The sequence below is a fragment of the Gymnoscopelus microlampas genome, assembly GCF_963454915.1.
Source record: "Gymnoscopelus microlampas genome assembly, chromosome: 1".
NCBI lineage: Eukaryota > Metazoa > Chordata > Actinopteri > Myctophiformes > Myctophidae > Gymnoscopelus > Gymnoscopelus microlampas.
The window spans coordinates 28,440,422-28,459,231 of record NC_139962.1 but is presented as its reverse complement, the minus strand read 5'-3'; the positions used below and the strand labels follow the sequence as shown (position 1 = coordinate 28,459,231).

Sequence of the window (18,810 nt, the reverse complement as noted above, 5' to 3'; positions counted from 1 at the left end):
ATAACATTAGTGGGCTTGGCAAGCCCACTAATGTTGTTAAATTGTTGTTAAATCTATGTGACAATATTGTTTGTTGTGTACAGCCCAGATTATTATAGGGCTGCAACTAAAATAGCCGATCTACAAACTCATATCGTGTTGGATGGGTTGTGAACTTGGTAGATCGGCTATTTCCGCTATTAACAAAAAAATAACAAAAACAACCCCAATTGATTATTTTTTGTAAAACTGATTGATTTTTTTTAAATGATGAATTAAACTGATTAGTTTGTTTAACTATTGCACCCCTAATTGTTTATTGTGCTCAGCCCAGATTTTTACATAATTCAACTGCTGGATAACTTGTCACAGACAGACAGATTGCACATTTAGACTAAAACCTTCTTTCTTTGTATTTAGGTTACCAGTATGGTAAGTATTTATTTATCTACTCATTTATTTTGCCTGTGCTTCTGGCTCCGCTTTAACCAGACAGCACTGTTGCTGGTTTAGTATCATGCTTCTGCCATAGTGACACCCTAGCTGCTGTCCAGTATGTTCCCAGTTTGTGACCATCTCTGTGTGTCATCATACTGTCGTCATACTATAACTTAATCCCACTTTACCAGTGAGTGTTGCCAGCATGCTTGCCTTCAGCTTCTGCCACCAATCTGCCACAGGGTCACCATTACTATAGGGGTGGTCCAAGTGAGCACATGACCTCTGTACATGTATTGTATTTTTGACTTTATATGATTGCATTTACACACACATCCAAGAAAGAATGATTGTGGTTCGGGCAAAAGCCTTGTATCTTCGTATTTCACCTTTTTATGTTTTTCATAAATGAATGCCTTATTTCATACTTTGTCATATGACAGTATAGTGAAAATAGATGATTTACAAGTTTGGCTATATTCTCTATAAAAACAAACAAACTGTGACCTATGACAACATGCCCAAAATATGGACACCAGTTTGAAAGTGGTTAAGTCTGTCTGTGGGTTTTATACATTTTTAACCAATGAAAAGTATTCAAGTAACAAGAGCTTGTGACTAAATAATAGCTACATTGGATCGATTGGAACACAGGTTATTTTTTTCCTTTTTTTTCCATTCCTTTTTATGGTTTTGGACATACAAGGTATTCCGCCCAACAGCAACCATACAACTATTGCGTTTGAATGAAACTCATATTGGACTATTTTGACAGAACACATTCAACACATGTACTTAATTGAAAAGCTCCTCTCGTCTCGTCCAAGGATGAATGAGAGCTGCAAAAACGCTCACAGCCTTGATCTAAGAGCTACTGAAGGAGCTTTTATTGAAAGCAAACTCCAGAAACATGTCACTGTTCCAATATATCTGGGAGCTGATGGTGGTGGTAGATTGGTCAACAAGAAATAACTTTATTTTAAGTGCATACCTGTTCTAACCATTGTGTATTGAAATTCAATATTCATTGTTCGGCACATTCCTTCTTTGAAAATACACTTAAATTGCTTTGGCAACAACGTCTCTTTTAAACTGCTTGCTGTTAATTGTCATGGGAGAGAGGTCGGTAGTGCTTTGAATGTGTTGTTGAGAGTATGGTGGTGTTACTTGTGCATCATGCCACCCCGCCCCACATCTCCTGTCTGAGTGCTAAGCCTTTTGTGACTGTGCTGTTAAAGGATCAGACCGTGAAGGACAAAGCCCTCCAGAGCATGGCCTCCATGTCCTCAGCTCAGATCGTCTCTGCCACGGCAATTCACAACAAGCTGGGCTTGCCAGGCATCCCGCGCCCGGCCTTTCCTGGAGCAGGGGTAAGAGCCCCACCGGCAAACATATTATTGATCCACCTTGACCGCCTTCACGGAGGGCTGCCACTGGGCCAGCTGCATTGACACCCTGGCCAAATCGCATTACACACCACAGCTTTGCACAACTGCCCCTATCAGATAAGCAAGATCAAAAGGAATGGTAGTCATGATAACTACATCTATTGAAGGTGTAACCAAGTCCCATTTTGATCTCTGATTGGCAACAGCTGTGCAGAATAATTGGATGCATCGTTTTTTGTTTTTGTATTTACTTATCAAATGTTCTAGTTTTGGCAGGGTATGATCTCGACCGGTCAGCCAGGATCATCACAAGAGTGAGTATAATAGTGTACTCTCAATACAAACAACAACTTGAGTCATACATCTGTCCCATTAGTCACTCTGTCATTAATGACATAACTGTATGTGTGGGTGCAGAATGTTTGGTAAAAAAACACACCCAGTGTGAAGAGAGTGGTGCCTTTGAAAGTGTAACTGGTTGCATCCTTGTGTTGCAATCAGCAACAATATGTTGTCACGTGTCACGTGAAGCTTGACCGGACATACGGACGGACGGACATACGGACACACGGACAAAGTCAGATGTAGGAGTGGTTGGCACCACTCAAAAAACAACAAAAGATAATTCTTTGGAAGTAGTTGAATAATTAGGCTCAAGAAAACTTGCTTTAAGCAGCCTTATGTTTCAGTACTGTATGTCAAAACTAATCTGTGTGGTAAATTATGAGCTTTGGGTTTTTCTGATGGTTCCCTACTTATCTGTTTCAGTATTAAGCCTTTTGCACAGCAAGCATATCCTATCCAGCCAGCAGTCACAACAGCCATTTCAAGTGAGATTTTTACCATATTTATTTAACCATTAATGGGAGAAAAAAACTGCACATTCTTAAAAACACCCAAGCTTCATCTTTAAAGGTAGGGTAAGTGATATTTTTTGGTCAAAACAAAAAGTATTTTGTTAAAAGGTTAAAATACTATATTCTGATAGTAATCATTGCTATAGAGTGTTTTTTCAGTATCAGGAGTCTCCCTGTCTCTCCAGCTCTTTAATAAACAGAAAATACATTTTTCGGTAGGTGTCAAAATCTCAGGAGAAAGTACCCATTTTTAAGCTTAATTTGTATAGTGTTCCAGTTCCAATTTGGTCTGCTCATATCTTAGTGTCATCACTTCCAATTTCACTTGTTTAATCTGTATCCTGATTGAGTTCTCTGTCCTGGTTGGATAAAATTGGAAATGAAACTGAAACTGAAACGAAAATGCATGTTCTGTTTAATAAAGAGGTGGAGAGATAAGGAGACTCCTAATACTGAACAAACATTCTATAGCAATGAGTACTATCAGAATATAGAGCTATTTAACACTTATTTTAACCAAAGCAAATCACTTACCCTACCTTTAACATCACATGCTATTAGTAATTGTATTCTAATGTTTTAAGGTCTTATTTTAAACACATTAACCATTAAACTCTCCCGGTTTTGGGCCAATACTTTTTTCTACAATAAATCTATATTTCTTTATGTGATTTTACCCATTTAGACCTGAGGCCAATTCTAAAAACGCCTTCTAAATCCTGACCTAAGTTTTCTGAAAAACGTATTTATTCAAAAATTACAAAAAATATATATTGCTATATACTGTACATAGCAACAGGAACCCCAAAAGGGGTCCTGAAAGGTAGAGTTACAAAAAGGGGTTCCCACCCAAAATGGGTTTGATGGTCAGTTTATTTTGATGTGACTGCAGGCTATGAGTCCACAACAGCCCCAACCCCCACCGTACCAGCATGGCAGGGCCGTTCCATAGGTACATCCAAACTCCGATTGGTGGAATTCTCTGCCTTCCTAGAGCAACAGAGAGATCCAGACTCAGTAAGTTGAATGCACCACACTAAGAACTAAATCACTACGCCATAGTATCCCCCATCTCTGATCATCCAATCCCTACATCTTTGAATACACCAGGTACACAGTTGCACAGTTTCCAGGTGTACTGTAGAGTCAGCTAAGTACACAACAAGACAGTTCTCAGTTGATGTATCTGTTAAATGCTTGACCTATGGCGTTCACAATAACCTTGAAACCCCAAAGCAATAATAAATGACTAAATAGTGCTGGTATCCCAAAGGACATTCCTTACTAAATTTACACTGTAGACTGAGATATCGCCAATGAGACAATCCACAGACCCCTTGAATGTCATGTGAAAAGTCACACAAATCAGCAACTCTAAACCCATACCACACATTTTTTATTGCTTGCCTTTGATGGGAGTAATCTGTCTATGTTTGTCTACATTCCCCTGAGAATTTTATTTTGCTATTGATACCACATGACAACAGCCATTAATCTTACATTTAGCTGAATATTTTGAGCCCCAAAGGCCACACAGAAAAAACAAGCTGCTCTGAAACTGCTCTTGCACCAAAGAGTAGAAGTGACTTTGAAATAACCCTAGCAATAGAAGGTGTTACATTTGCTGCAGAAACCCTGTGATAATGATGCAGAATAAATATTTACTCTATGTTTCAATATAATGTATCTCTTTTCTGAAGAGGATGGTTTCCATTAAGTGTGTCTATTGTATCACAATACCTTTGGTTGAAACTTGTAAGACTACAAAAAAAAATGTGGCTCCAGTTAAGATATGGATTTTTAATGAATTTGTAATCAGAATTGTCACATAAAACATATTTTATCTATTAAATAAATATGTATCTATTTTTGGCTGGACCAGCAGGATCAGCCCCATATATGCATATATATCTATCTTTCAATGACTGACTGACTGACTGACTGACTGAGTTACTGATGAAGTTCACGGAATTATTAAGTTATACCATTGGTTGGCCGGTTGGCCTAATAACCGACTAGCCAATTGTCCCTCTAGGTCTAGGATATGGAATGTAATCTATCCACTAGCCAATCACAGATCAATTGTCTCTCCACCTGCCTGCTTATGTGATTTAGTAATTTAGCTCTTGCTCAGCGCTGATCACAACAGAACTTAGTTAGTCGATCAGATAATGCGGTAATGTTGGACATCATGCATTATATTTTGGGACCTCTAGTTGAGTGATGCATGTTCAGTTTAGTCGGTCCACAATATTCAATTAAACCAAATTCCTCATAAGTTCCTCTCAGAACAACCTTGTTTTAAGCATATTAGGTATATGGTTAAAGTTTGAGGGCGGCCATAGCTGAGTGGCTAGGGATCCCGCCTGGGGAGCCAGAGGCCCTGGTTGGCCCAGGTTCGATACCAGGCCCTGAGCAAGACTCTTAAGACTCTTAACCCCCAATTGCTCCTGGGTTAAATGCAGATACCTCATTTCACTGGTATGCAAATATACAGTGCAACTAGTACACTTGCCTATAGGGCATAGGAGTGAGGGCCATTTTGCAGTGCCACAGATTGAAAACCCATTCATTTTTCCCATCAAGATTTACGAAAATATTTATATAATTATGTTAGGCCTGGAACCAAGCCATCCAGGCTCCTGGTGAATCATGACCATAACACATTTGATTCTGTGTCAAAACATATTTGAAAACCGCAAAAAAGGGTATCTATTAAATATAGTATATAATAATTAAATGTTCACATTTTTTTTTTGACACAAAATCAAATGTTTTATGGTGATTCATGATTCACCAGGAGCCTGGATTGCTTGGCTCCAGGCTTAATATAATGTATATAAATATTTTTGGAAATCTCTATGGGAAAAATGCATGGGTTTTCTATCTGTAGCACCACAGGGCTGCCATAGCTGAGTGGTTAGTGAGCCCGCCTAGGGAGCCAGAGGCCCTGGTTGCCCCAGGTTCGATTCCAGGCCAGGCCAGCATATGTGTGGATGAAATGAAATGTGTCCCTGAGCAAGACTCTTAACCCCTAATTGCTCACAGGTTCTCATTGGAAACAAGACCGCAAGGACTTTCATGAACGACCTGTTAAAAGGAATTATCCTTATCCTTAACATAGCCACCACTGCTATGCCCTATAATGGAGAGCGCATCCACACATTGCCGATACACTGGGTTTTGACCCACACTTGTTTTCATGAATATCATTGAAGATGTCAAGAACTCTTAGTAAAACATCTGAGAGGTTCATCATTTTGGTCACTTTCCATTGGGCTTGAGAAGGGGAACAGGCAAAAGCTGAATGTAAAGAAAAGAGCTATAGACATCTTCAGTGAATACCGATGAAGAATTATTTGAAAAACAAAAATACAGCTACTCTCAGGGTGGATTCACACTATGGTTCCGGGTGCGCACCCTGGACCACTTGGCTGATGTTGTGATAGTGTGAACTGTGAACGTTGCGTATCGTTCCCCGAAACGGATCACCGTACCGCACCCGAAACCACCTGGGGAGGGGCAGTGTGAATCCATCCGTACCAAGAGAAGGAAGTGGACTGCTAATCATATATCATTTATATATATTTATAATGACACATTATTTTACCTTGGTTATACCTTCTCATAGTTCTACTTGAATGTTGACAAGAAATAATAATCCCGCTAGTGTTTGAGTAGCGCGAGCCGTGGAAAAACATAAACAAAAAACACATGTATAGCAAACATGTATATAAGGATAAATATACCAAGGATTAGTCTGTGACGTCACTGCTAAAATACCAAGGATGCATCAGTGACATCACGATCATATTGATAATAACAGACGCGAGAGACGACGTTACATTTTGAGGTTTCAAAGAACAACGCACACACTTCTTTGGTTGTGTATTGTTGTTCTGTTATTATTATAACTCAAGACAACGTCAGGAACACAGTCAAACTTTATTATTCACTCTACACTCTGACAAGTGACTCTTCTTCTGTGAATGACATTCTGTATCTCCCAAAGCCCCATTGTCCACAGCGCCCCCATGAGGCACATATTTACCATTACTGTTAAATTAAATGGTCTCGAGTGCGGAATAATCTTGGCCAATGTGAATACTGGCCAGCTGCGAGAGGCCATTCGTACTTGGGAACGGTTCGAAGCAATCGGACCCAGTCTGAATCCGCCCTCACACTCGTAAGGGACCTGTTCTTATTTCAAGTTGCCATTGCCTTATATGTAGGCTATCTGACATTCTTTATTTGCCGTAATCTTTCTTTTGAATTATAAAGGATAGCGATCTCTCATCATTAATAAACCAAAATATCTTTCGATTTTTCAAAATACCTCTAGATTTAGACTTATTCCATCCTCTTTCAAGGGCACATATTTCACATCTACAGCAAAAGGAATTTAAAACGTTTGAACTTGAATCACACCATAACTCATTGTTTTGCAAAAATATTTTTTGCACAACTGCCAAACAAATACTTCACCTCAAAGATAAGCCTGCCAGTTGTATTATTAAAACCAAGATGTAGATGCATAATAACTCAGTAGTCAGCTTACCGTATGTTTACCTTTTAAAAGTTCTATTTTTAAAACATGTTTCTAAAACTGTACTTGTTCTTCCAGTACAACAAGCACCTCTTTGTGCATATTGGGCAGACAAACCATTCCTACAGTGATGCCTTGTTGGAGGCGGTGGACATTCGTCAGATTTATGACAAATTCCCTGAAAAGAAAGGAGGATTGAAAGAGCTCTTTGGCAAGGGTCCCCAGAATTCCTTCTTCCTCATAAAATTCTGGGTGAGTATCATTGTACCTGTAAAGTACTGTACAGCAGTGTTTCCCAAACAGTGGGTCGGGAGTCCGGACCCACTGTTAATTATTTCTGTTAATTATTTCAAATTATTGAAATACCCCCCCCCCCCCCCAATGTAAAAAACTTTTTTAAAGAACTATTGAAAATAGCCAATCTACAATCTCACAGTCACAGTTGTGAGTTTACAGATTTTCACAATTTTGGGTCCCAGGGAGACATAAAAAAATCTCTTTTGGGTCTCAAGCTAAAAGGTTTGGGAACCACTGCTGTACAGTATGTTTCTTTCTTCATGAACATTAATATGATGAAACAGGAAGAATATTCTTTTATAAATATAATTTACAAATCTCACAGATTAAGCATACATTTTCAAATTGATTATATTTGATCATTGTACTCATATTTGATCAATGTACTTATTCCATTCTATATTATTAAACCCAATGTTACCAACTACTAGACCAAAAATGTTGTTACAGAAGCATAGAAATAATTAACAGCGTTCAGGTTTATCTTCAGAGAATGAATGTTATCATGGTCTAAATTAGAGGTCCTTAACCTTTTCTGGATCAGGGCCCACTTGAAAATCTTGAAAGACCACCCACCCACCTTGAAAGCCTACTCACCTGCATTTTCAGAGCATGTTTATTTTAATGATCAATCAATTGATTGTGTTCCGGCTTTGATTAATGGAACTCGCATAGTACTGTATACTTTAAGCTCCAATTTATCGGTATCATAATGAAAACTAATTTTCTTCACGGTTTTAAAGAAAAAATACTGTGAAATTGTTTCTACGTAATTTTTTTATAATGTCATATTATCATTAAAATCTTTGTGTTTTGCCAATTGTTTTTGAGTGCCCATTTGCAATATCCTAACGGCCCACCAGTGGGCCCTGGCCCACAGGTTGAGAATCACTGGTCTAAACAAAGAACACTGCACTGTTCCCTGCTATTTTTAGAGAGAAGAATTTCTAGAGAACTTGTGATCAAAGCACTCTCTAATTCAGTGTAATATCTCGAAACAATAGATTGACCCGGTTGCAGTCCCATTGGCTGTTTAAACATCGCATGTATTTTCTCCCTGATGCAAAATGCTAACTAGCGGCAGTCAACAAAGTGGGGCTGCATGCACTTGGACCAAGTCCCTTTAAATTCCTTTTGAAGTGACCGACCAATCTAAATTTCAAATGGGAGGCAGAATCTGCACAATAATGAAAGTACAACTGCTTTGCTTAATGAAGGAGGAGAATGTTGTCGAAGGATGTCTCCCCTTTTTGTATCCATAATGAACATCATGTTCTGGGCATAGAAAGGCTGCCCTCTGGGAGCACACTTTTCATGCGCACAAATCATCCTTTTAATATAACTTCATTTTATCCTCCTCAGAATCTCGTTTACAAAAATGGCTACATTTACATGCTAATTCAAATGTGTCAGGGATGTTCTAATTTAATATTAGATCTACATGGATGGGTTAGACTTGTAGCTAATAATACATTTTAGTAATTGACAGCATCTTTTTTCAAACGCTATCCGAATATATACACCAATAATGGCACCAGATGTGGATTCACAATTTATTTTGGAGGGATAATAAAAGTTATTATGTCAAAGCAGTTGAAGCTATTTTTATACGTACACCTGCTCCAATTGTCTAGCAAATATTTCTTGTCACCAGAGGGCAGTGTGGCCATTTTATTAAAATAAGTAATGTTCCAGCATTGCTATAGCTGTAACCCTGCGATAAGAATGGATGCAAAGTTTCATATTAGCACTGTCTGGTGGAATCCTTGTATGTTGAAAACTGTTACTTTACAGAAAAAGTAAAAAAGAATATGTTACTATCCACAAGCTCGTCCTCGGTTCAATATTATAAAACCCACTGACAGACTTAACCAATTTCACACAATATTATTATTATTTTAAAATTATTGTTTTACAGAAAAAACAGCAGATTTACTTGTTGCATTATGATGTGTTGTGAACTTGCAGATTGGTTGTTTTTACTACTTTACGGGGGGTGGGGGGAAGTTGGAAGAAATATGGAGATATGAGGTTTCTGCCCGACAGCAACATTATCTTAATCAATCACAATTACCCCTATTTGGAATTGTTCTTCAACACATGGTGAACGAAAGGGCTCCAATTTCCTCTGGTTCACAGGCGGACTTGAATTGCAACATTCAGGATGACACAGGAGCGTTCTATGGAGTGACCAGCCAGTATGAGAGCTCAGAGAACATGACCATAACCTGCTCTACAAAAGTGTGCTCCTTTGGCAAGCAGGTGGTCGAAAAAGTGGAAGTAAGTACTTCATGTTTACCTGTTGAGATGTGATATTCACACGGCAGCCATTTTGCTCTTACTTCATACTTGGGGTGGTGAGAACCCCTGCCCCCTTAAGTATGAAGTTAGAGCGAAATGACCGCCATGTGAATAGCACCAGAACAACCATGAATCAGGGTGGTTATAATTTGCAATGTCATTTGGTAATTTGAGCTTTTAACATGTTTTCTTTCTTTGTTTGTTTTTATCTCATTTTCTGTTTTGTCTTCATTCTTTCCCTTTCTGTAGACTGAATATGCACGGTTTGAGAATGGACGTTTCGTCTACAGGATAAGCCGGTCACCTATGTGCGAATACATGATCAACTTCATCCATAAACTCAAACACCTGCCCGAGAAATACATGATGAACAGTGTGCTGGAGAACTTCACTATCTTATTGGTAATCGCTGCACTTGTGTGCTCCCTCACACTCACATACTCTTCCCTCCGGAAGCCTCCTGCACCGTACCTCACTTGTCTACTAAGTGGGCCAGGACCCTCTCCAGAACCATCATTATTTCTGTCTACTTCTTCAGGGTGGATTGCTGGGCCCTGGTGGCTGTAGTTGCTTTAAAAGAAGAAGAAGAAAAAATGGGGGGGGGGGGGGGGGGTATGTTACTGGCCATGAGATGAGTTCCTCTCCTTGGTCCTGCATTCCTTACATTCCACAGGGGATGGAAGTCAGTGCGAGGAGCCTCATTATCTACAGGGGAGGAGGCAGGCATAGAGGGAGGGTAAGAGGGGGCGGGAACCCCTGTTATTAGCCATCACATGGGGGCTCAAAGTCTCATTCTCTGCTGCCGAAAGGGCGGCAGGAAGAAGCAGAATGTCCCTTTTCTCTAAATCATATGTGGGTATGTGTGCTCTCAAAATAGTGCCTAGGCTTTTGTTCAGTTGCTTTGTCTTTTTTTTTTCTTTGCCCCTCGAGATTCTTCAGATTTTTCCAATCAGTCATGTTGCACTGCCCTCTGATTGACAACCTGTGTGAGATGTGTGTAACGCATAGCAACGTCTATTAATCCTGAGCCCGATTGCACTCCAAAAATACACACACTCTGAAAATATCTACAAACTCAAAACAACGCGTCGCACTGCGATCTGTTGTGAGCTTGTAGATCAACTATTTTCTGTGTGCGCCAGTGTCGCACAACTACATGTAAATCAGACATTACAACACCATGCTTCTTTTGTGCAACGGAGTTGACACTAGGGCTGTGCGATATGACTTCAATTCAATAATCACGATTATTTCAAACTTTTGCCTCGATTACGATGAATTCAATTATTTTTTCTTTTCTTTGGGGAGGGTGAAAATAGCACATCTACAAGCAATGCGCCACGATGCCTCGCGTTGTGAGCTTGTAGATTCGCTATCTTTGCTATTTTTGCACACCAGCATTCTACAACAAAGTTTAATACAGGGTTTAAGTGGTTAATCAGACTAATCGATTTAGTCAATTATACAAAATCTATTAAATGAAGTAATAATAATAACCTACATGTTCTAAATGTTGGTTTTGATATAATACGTTTTCTGTTAACTGCCCAGCCCTAGTTGACACGCAACCTGTCTCTTTACCTTCCAGGTGGTGACAAACAGGGACACCCAGGAGACTTTGCTATGTATGGCGTGTGTCTTTGAAGTGTCAAACAGTGAGCACGGCGCCCAGCATCATATCTACCGACTCGTAAAGGAATGAACACCTGAACCCCCCCCCCACCCTCCCGATCCCCCTTTTCATAGACTTACCAACCTCAAAACAAGTGGCAGTGCCTCTAGCTTAAAATCACGTATGCGATGCTTTTTCATCATCTTTTTGTTTTATGCTGATGTCAGTTGTTTATTTTGTGTTTTTGTTTTAATGGATGTGTATGTTATTTGACTGCAGCTGTGAATTGCGGTACAGTTGTTTTATGTTTTAATACAGGAGTAACTTCTCATTTTAAATATGTAGAGTCGATCTCTGTAGGATATACAGTACATGTGGATGTACATTGGTGAAGATTAATTTGGTAAACATAAATATATGTGTTGACGTTTTCTGCTTTATGTAAGAGGAAAAAAAAATATGTTGGCCCTTTTCCCCGTGGGCTGACATGGTCTATGTAATGTGTATGAGTGTATTTTGTATGTAGTGGATCATTTGTGAGTATATACATGCTGTAGATATTCAAACATACATACACACACAGCCAATGGACTTTCCAAAGAAACAAAAAAATATAACAACACTAAGAGGTTATAGTGATCATCACTATACAAAAAAAAAAGATTCAGGAACACACCAAGCCCTTTGAAGCACTCCACGTCTTCAGCCTAATTTATACTTTGACGTAGAACAGGGTCACTCACTAGCTATTTTATGTGAGCGACACAGTCGTATAAATTAGCCATTGAACACTAACAACAGAAGGATTGCACTGTGAAAGTACTACAGATTGTAGTTTTACTTGCATCTCTTTTTTCTTTTTTTATCCTAGGAAGAATCATGTTGCATTATGGGAACACCTGTTACACATCCCTGCGCTGCAAAATGAGGCTTTCTCCTGTGACAAATGATTAGAACAGCGATTCCAAACCTGTGGACCAGGGCCCCCAAATAATTGGCAAAAGATGTTAATGACAATATTGCATTAATATTAAAATAGATTGAAAAAATAATACTGATAAATAGGATAAGTATGCAATGTTAGTTCCATTGATTTAAGCCGGAACACATAATTGATTGATCATTCTAATGTGACCACTTTAACCACCTAAGTGGTCATATGGGTGGGCCGCTTTCGAGATTTTCAATTGGGCCCTGACTCAGCAAAGGTTGGGAACCACTGGACTAGAACATTGTTGAGATTTTTTATAGTGAAAGCACTATTTAAACTACTCTGATTGGACTGTCAGCATGTCCAAAGCACTTTGTTTTCCTTTTCTTGGACATGCATTAGTGATGCTAACTTTTTTTTCCTTTCTTTTAGATCTGTGGTTTTTAGAATATAATACATAAATCATGAGACAATACATCACTTGTAGACAGCAGGCCTTGCTCAGTATGCAGTGGCATTGCCCCTGAATGATGCATTTTTCAATCTCAGATCCCCCCCTCCCCCTCTAGTCATTGCAGTGTAATTTGTAAAAAGTCCAAGACAGAGTTTTTGCTGCCTTTATGTTAAAGCCTGAGTTAGTCTTTACACACCGGGGAATGACGAATAACTAATAAGAAATTTCGCATCATAACTTTTCATATAGTTGATCCCTAATTCATACAGGTTGATGCAAATGTAGCCTATATTTGCGGTGAAAAGTCGACCTCATTCCAAAAGTAAAACGCATCCCTATTGCCGTATAATATTTGTTCTGCGTGGATCTAATCATGACACAAACAACAGTTTGAAATCTATATTTTCAGATTAATTAATCGAACAAGGAAAAAAAACACCCCCTGGTGTGTAAGGACCTTTATACTTAGTTGTGTGTGAGTGTCGTGCACCGAAAATAGACAATCTACACGTTCGCAGCAGCGCTGCAATGCATTGTGAGCATGTAGAAGTAGATTTCCGGTGCGCGACTCCAGCAACCAACTATGGATAAATCCGGCTTAACACTGCCCCGTCTTTCTGTGGCCTACACCAGTTCCAAGCCTTAAGCATGATATATTGTTTTATAGTTTGTGTGAATAACAAAAGCTGCCACTAAAGCTGTGATCTCCTTGCTGGAAGACCCTTGATATGTTTGCATTGTGTAAGAAGTTCACAACACAATCTGCCAAAGTGTACAGTGCCTTAGAGTATAATGTAACAGTATCCCATGTTTTCTTTTGTCTAAAATCAGTTGCATTGAGAGAACAGAAAAATAAGTAAAAACCAACTCACCAATGTATGACTTGTTACATTTGACCACATCTGTGAGACATCAGTGTTCATTTTGACTTTGTTGCACGATCCTTTCGACAATTGCAAGTAAATACGTCATTTTTGTCGGGTGACCCTTGTCAAAGGGGTTGTATGACAAAGTATGAATTACCTTTTGCTTTTACGTGGTACACACTTAGAAATATGGGATTCTGCTGAACTAGTTTTTCAACCACAGAACTCCTAAACACCTCTAAGGGACGTAATATGTTGATTCATACAGACTAATGTTTTTAGCCCTAACCCTTGACAGCACTAATCTGTTTTTCTAAAGAGTGTATTATATACAGTACAAGAACTGACTTTGCCTTTCGTATCATAAAAGACCAAAAATACAGAGATTAACTGCATCTCTTGTCATGTCCTGCACTGTAGCAAGAAAGTGCCTTTGGGTTTAAATTTCCAGCTTCAAAACAGAAAATTATAAATTGCATGTTGCTAGACCAAAAAAGTTGACATACGTGAAACTAATCACCACATTGCCTTTTATGAAGGTCTGTAATGTTGGCAGGGGATATCTGGCGACTGGTCAAATAAGTTATACATGTTGCTTTTTACTGCAGTATAATTTAATGTTGAGAATGAATCTACAGTATTTAAAGAAAACCTATTTCTTTGTTTAACATCAATGTCTGAACGACCTGTTGGCATGTATGTACAGCCACGCTGACAGTTACTACAAGCAAGATGTTGACTCAAACTGGGCTGTAAGAAATCATATGTTTTGCTCAAACGTTTGAAGCAAATTCTAAACTATATATATATATATACAGTATTTTTTTTTATTTCATACTTCTAGAATATTGCCATTGACAATATATAGCTCTGTCGGCAGTGAGGTTCCAAACTCATAAGATGGTTCAGCATTTTAAAGCTTTCCTCATTGGTCCCTGAGCTGAAAACACTACAAGTTTTGCCTAAAATGTAGACCTGATAAGGCATCAAATATCACATTAACTTAATCTGCCTAATTTGTTTCTCACTTCAAATATACATTATAAATTATTTTCATGAAGTGTTTTGTTTTTTGCTTTTGTACTACAACATACTTTATGAAATTAGACCATACGTTTGTGAAAGTACAATGCATCATTCCCCCCTTAAGCCGGACTTAGTTGCAGTTGCACATGGCGAAAACAGCTGATCTACAAGCTCACAATGTGTCACACTGCGATGCGTTGTAAGCTTGTAGATAATTTATTTTTAATGTGTGACACCGCATGCAACAAAATCAAGCCCTTTAGATTTCCAGGTTCAAGGAATTGATGTCATTCTCAGAGCTTGAAAAGCTGCTAGACTGTCCGAGGCCCCACAGTAAAATCGTCAGTTTTCATTTAACCCGTTAAGACTTGAGGCCGATTCTACAAATGCCTTCTAAATCAGTAGTTCTCACACTTTCAAGATTTTTCAAAAATGTAAAAAAATGTGCAGATTTACAAGCTTGCAGCGCGGCAGGAAGTGGCGCGCTGTGAGCTTGTATATCTGCTATTTTTGAATAGCCAACGCAAACATGTAAAATGACACAGATGCTTTCCCGGTTTTAATGGGTTCGCTTTCAGTTAAATTAACACTGAGGACTTTACTGTGCATAGAGGCTTACTATATGTTTCACATTCAAGGCCATAGCTACTCAATACTTTAATAGGCATACCGTATATATTTTTTGTAATTTTCTTGTATGTCTTGTTATGTTTACCCTGTGTACCTGTTCACATTTATTGATCACTTAGTGAGATGTTCCTGTTTTATTATTGTATTTGTATACAATTGTACTTGGTTTTGTGATGACATTGTCTGTAATATTGCAAGTCCAAGAGGATGGTAATGATGTTATTGCTAGACTGCTGGTACATTTGGAAATGTCATTTCCACATGACTCTCACAATCTTGGGACAAGTGGACATCTTTTAACTTCATGAACGTCTTGACTGGAACTGTTTGAATAAAAATCAATTTCCACAAAACAGCTGAGTCAAGGAATCATGACAGAAATATACCAGCAGTTTAGCTCTTTTTGTTAATGTAATTCTGTCTAAATGTAGGTACTGGTACCTTACAGCCTGAATTATACTTTGTCGTATATGACAGAGTATAGATTAAGCATATTTTGTTTTTGTTACAATTTTCAGATGTTGGCTTTAAAGAGACCTTTCACACAGCTCAGATGGTGTCATGCTATTGAGTTTTGTGTGCAGATTTCTTTTTATTATATGTAAAAAGGTGCTTTTGTAAAAACAAAGTTATATCCTAGCTTTTCTTGGTACAGAGGTGTGATATCTTTTCATATCCATAAGGACAGTAAAGTCTGGGAGCAAGGGAGGAAAAAAAAGCTCTTCTATGTGTATGTGTTACTGCATATTGTTTTGGCTTCGTAACATGATGATGCCTTCTTGATAATAGTAGGTATTTTGTAGCTTTCTAGATACTTTGTAGGTATGCAATATTGAAGTTTAATAAATCTGGAAAATACCGTCTCCTTTTTTGTGGTCTTTTCACTATAAAAACGAAAGATATGCAAAGCAAAGATGAAAAGAAAGTTGTATTCACGCAGCCACAAATATATTTGAGGTATGGGACTGACTGAAGCATAATGACAAATGGACAATGCATCCAGGGGTCATCGCCATGCTGGCTCGTGGACATTTTTTTTTACAAAATTAAATTTTTGCCACGGACATAAAAGATAAGTGGACAATACTATTACCAAAAACACTAGCCCTGAATGACCAACATGTCTGTAACTCTGAGAGTGTTCAAATGGTGTCCATTTGGTTACACTCTCAGAGTTATGGGGGGGTCCTTGCACCGTAGGGACAAGACCGAGTCTTTGCCACGGACACATTTGTTCGTGTATGGATATTGATGACCCCTGTGCAGTGGCGTACCCACCATAGAGGCAGGGCAGGCGGCCGCCTGCCCAACTAAAATCTAGCCTCCCCTAGAAAATAAAGTAAAAGACTGAAAAACAGGCAGTGAAAAAAATCCAAAGAGAATAGTGGCCGTCGGACCTCGTCCATTCACGCGGGCAGGCAGGCAGCTAATCACTACCGTATCCAAACAGCAGAGCGACGTCGCCTATACTATAGTGATGCAAATGTTTGCCTTTATCTTCATGGGGTGCCAGGAGTGCCAGGTGTGGGGGTCTCTGGGCCATCACCTGTACTCACCAGGCATAAAAGGGGCTCTGAGTATGAGAGCAGCTTGAACCATTATACTACTACATGAAGAGACCACTGCTGAATAATTGATTGATTGATTATACTTGCATATTGTTTTTATTAACGTTTTTCAGTTTTGTAGTCAGTGCTGCGTTGTTAACTTGTTACCCCCCCCCCCCGCCGGAGGGGGGGGGGGGGGGGGGGGGGGGTAGGTAGAGAAAAAAAATCTCGCCTGCCCTAAATGTAATTTCTGGGAACGCCACTGCCCCTGTGAAGCATAGATATAAATTATAGCTTGAAGTGTCAGTTGTGTATTAAAACGACTAACAAATGGACACTGAAGCATTATCTCATTGATTGTGTAAACACTATATAAACAGTAGGTGGAGCCATTCACTCATCTTGGCCTATTTTAATGAACAGAGTTGCAGTGCTGGACGTCAACAACAGAGGGAGCCAGTGGTAAATAAATAACGACATGTACTGGTCTACTAGACCTGTGCTCTTTCTTCTTTGACAATATCATTAATTTACACAATTAAACAATACTATCTGTGGCATATTTAACCTGCAGTGAGTTGCTTCTATTTTGGAGAAAGCCCAAAATGTAGGCAGGACTATATTTGAGGTGTCTCCAGATTGATTTTGGATTAGGGCCTCACTGACAATACTCAGCTGGAACATGATAAGATCAACCACGCAGTGGTGTAAAGTAACAAAGTACATTTACTCAAGTACTGTACTTCAGTACAACTTTGAGGTACTTTTACTTTACTGAAGTATTTCCAATTTCCAGTGCTTTTACTTCTACTCCACTACTACATCTCAGAGGAAAATATTGTACTTTTTACTCCAATTCAATTATTTGACAACTTTAGTTACTAGTTACTCACATTTCGATTATTATTACAAAACATACACTAACCACTTTGTTCAGACCTATTTAAACTTTGGCAATTTGAAAATAGCCGATGTACAAGCTCACAAGGTCATTGCAACATGTTGTGAGCTTGTAGATCTGCTATTTTCAAAGGATTTGTATACATTTTATACACTTGAAAACTTGTGAAATGGGATACTGTGCATGATGAGAACTTTTACTCATACTGTAGCCTAACTATTTTGATGTCAATATACGTAAAAGTACTTTTACTCAAGTACATTTTGAACACCAAACTTGTACGTAACGTAGGCCTACGTATATTTAGTAGGTAAATTGCGGTATCGATACTTTTACTTAAGTCAAATATTTGAAAATATTATAGAAGTTTTTCCAAGCTTCACGTACACAATATGAGTAGCAGTCACGTGACCACAGCAGAGGCAGTCTTGTCCTTGCAGTCTCAGGGTTGCCATGTCCGCTTATTATAACGACTTTTTTGGGCTTCTTTTTCTGTTGCTTGTAAAAATTGTTAGTTGTGGGTTGCGTTTTTTTGGGCTTGTTTCAAAAGTAAACTTGCTTAATTAGGCTTGCTTCCTAATGTTTTGTTTTATTATTTAAACCAGTGGTTCTCAAATATTTTCATGAACATGTTTTGTGCCCCCCCCCCCCCCCCCAGAGGGGCATTTCTGTTGAAAGAAACATATTCCACATTTTGGTCCAAGAGTTTTTGAAAATAGCAGATCTACAAGCTCACAATGCGTCGCGTCGCGACGCCTTGTGAGCTTGTAGATCGGCAATTTTCAAGCCGATAAAGCTCATGTGGCCTAGCTAGTTGATTATTTTGGGCTTGTTTTCATAGTCCCGGTTGCTTATTTCTCTCGCACAATATGGCAACACCGAGTCTCAGCATCCAATAGGATGATGGATGCTTGTAGGACACTTTGGTCACACATGATCCGTGCGTAAAATCAACAGTCTCAGCCTCTCAGACACGTGAAGAAGTTATTTTAAGAATGGCTGCGTACGTTTCTCACCATAACAACTCATAACGAAGT

General features: G+C 38.8%; 1 protein-coding gene across 3 annotated transcripts in view; it reads left to right on the top strand.

Annotated features, from left to right (window-relative positions):
* Positions 1–13,678, top strand: part of tead1b (TEA domain family member 1b) — a 60,224-nt gene extending 46,546 nt beyond the window's left edge. For all 3 annotated transcript variants that reach the window (XM_084052213.1, XM_084052215.1, XM_084052214.1), the window contains 9 exons: positions 400–411; positions 1,656–1,787; positions 2,073–2,119; positions 2,574–2,635; positions 3,555–3,679; positions 7,287–7,460; positions 9,645–9,785; positions 10,056–10,208; positions 11,395–13,678. In XM_084052213.1, the coding sequence (XP_083908339.1) occupies positions 400–411; positions 1,656–1,787; positions 2,073–2,119; positions 2,574–2,635; positions 3,555–3,679; positions 7,287–7,460; positions 9,645–9,785; positions 10,056–10,208; positions 11,395–11,508 (960 nt within the window). In that variant the 3' untranslated portion in view covers positions 11,509–13,678. The remainder of the gene's footprint in view (positions 1–399; positions 412–1,655; positions 1,788–2,072; positions 2,120–2,573; positions 2,636–3,554; positions 3,680–7,286; positions 7,461–9,644; positions 9,786–10,055; positions 10,209–11,394) is intronic.
* The last annotated feature ends 5,132 nt before the right edge of the window (positions 13,679–18,810 follow it).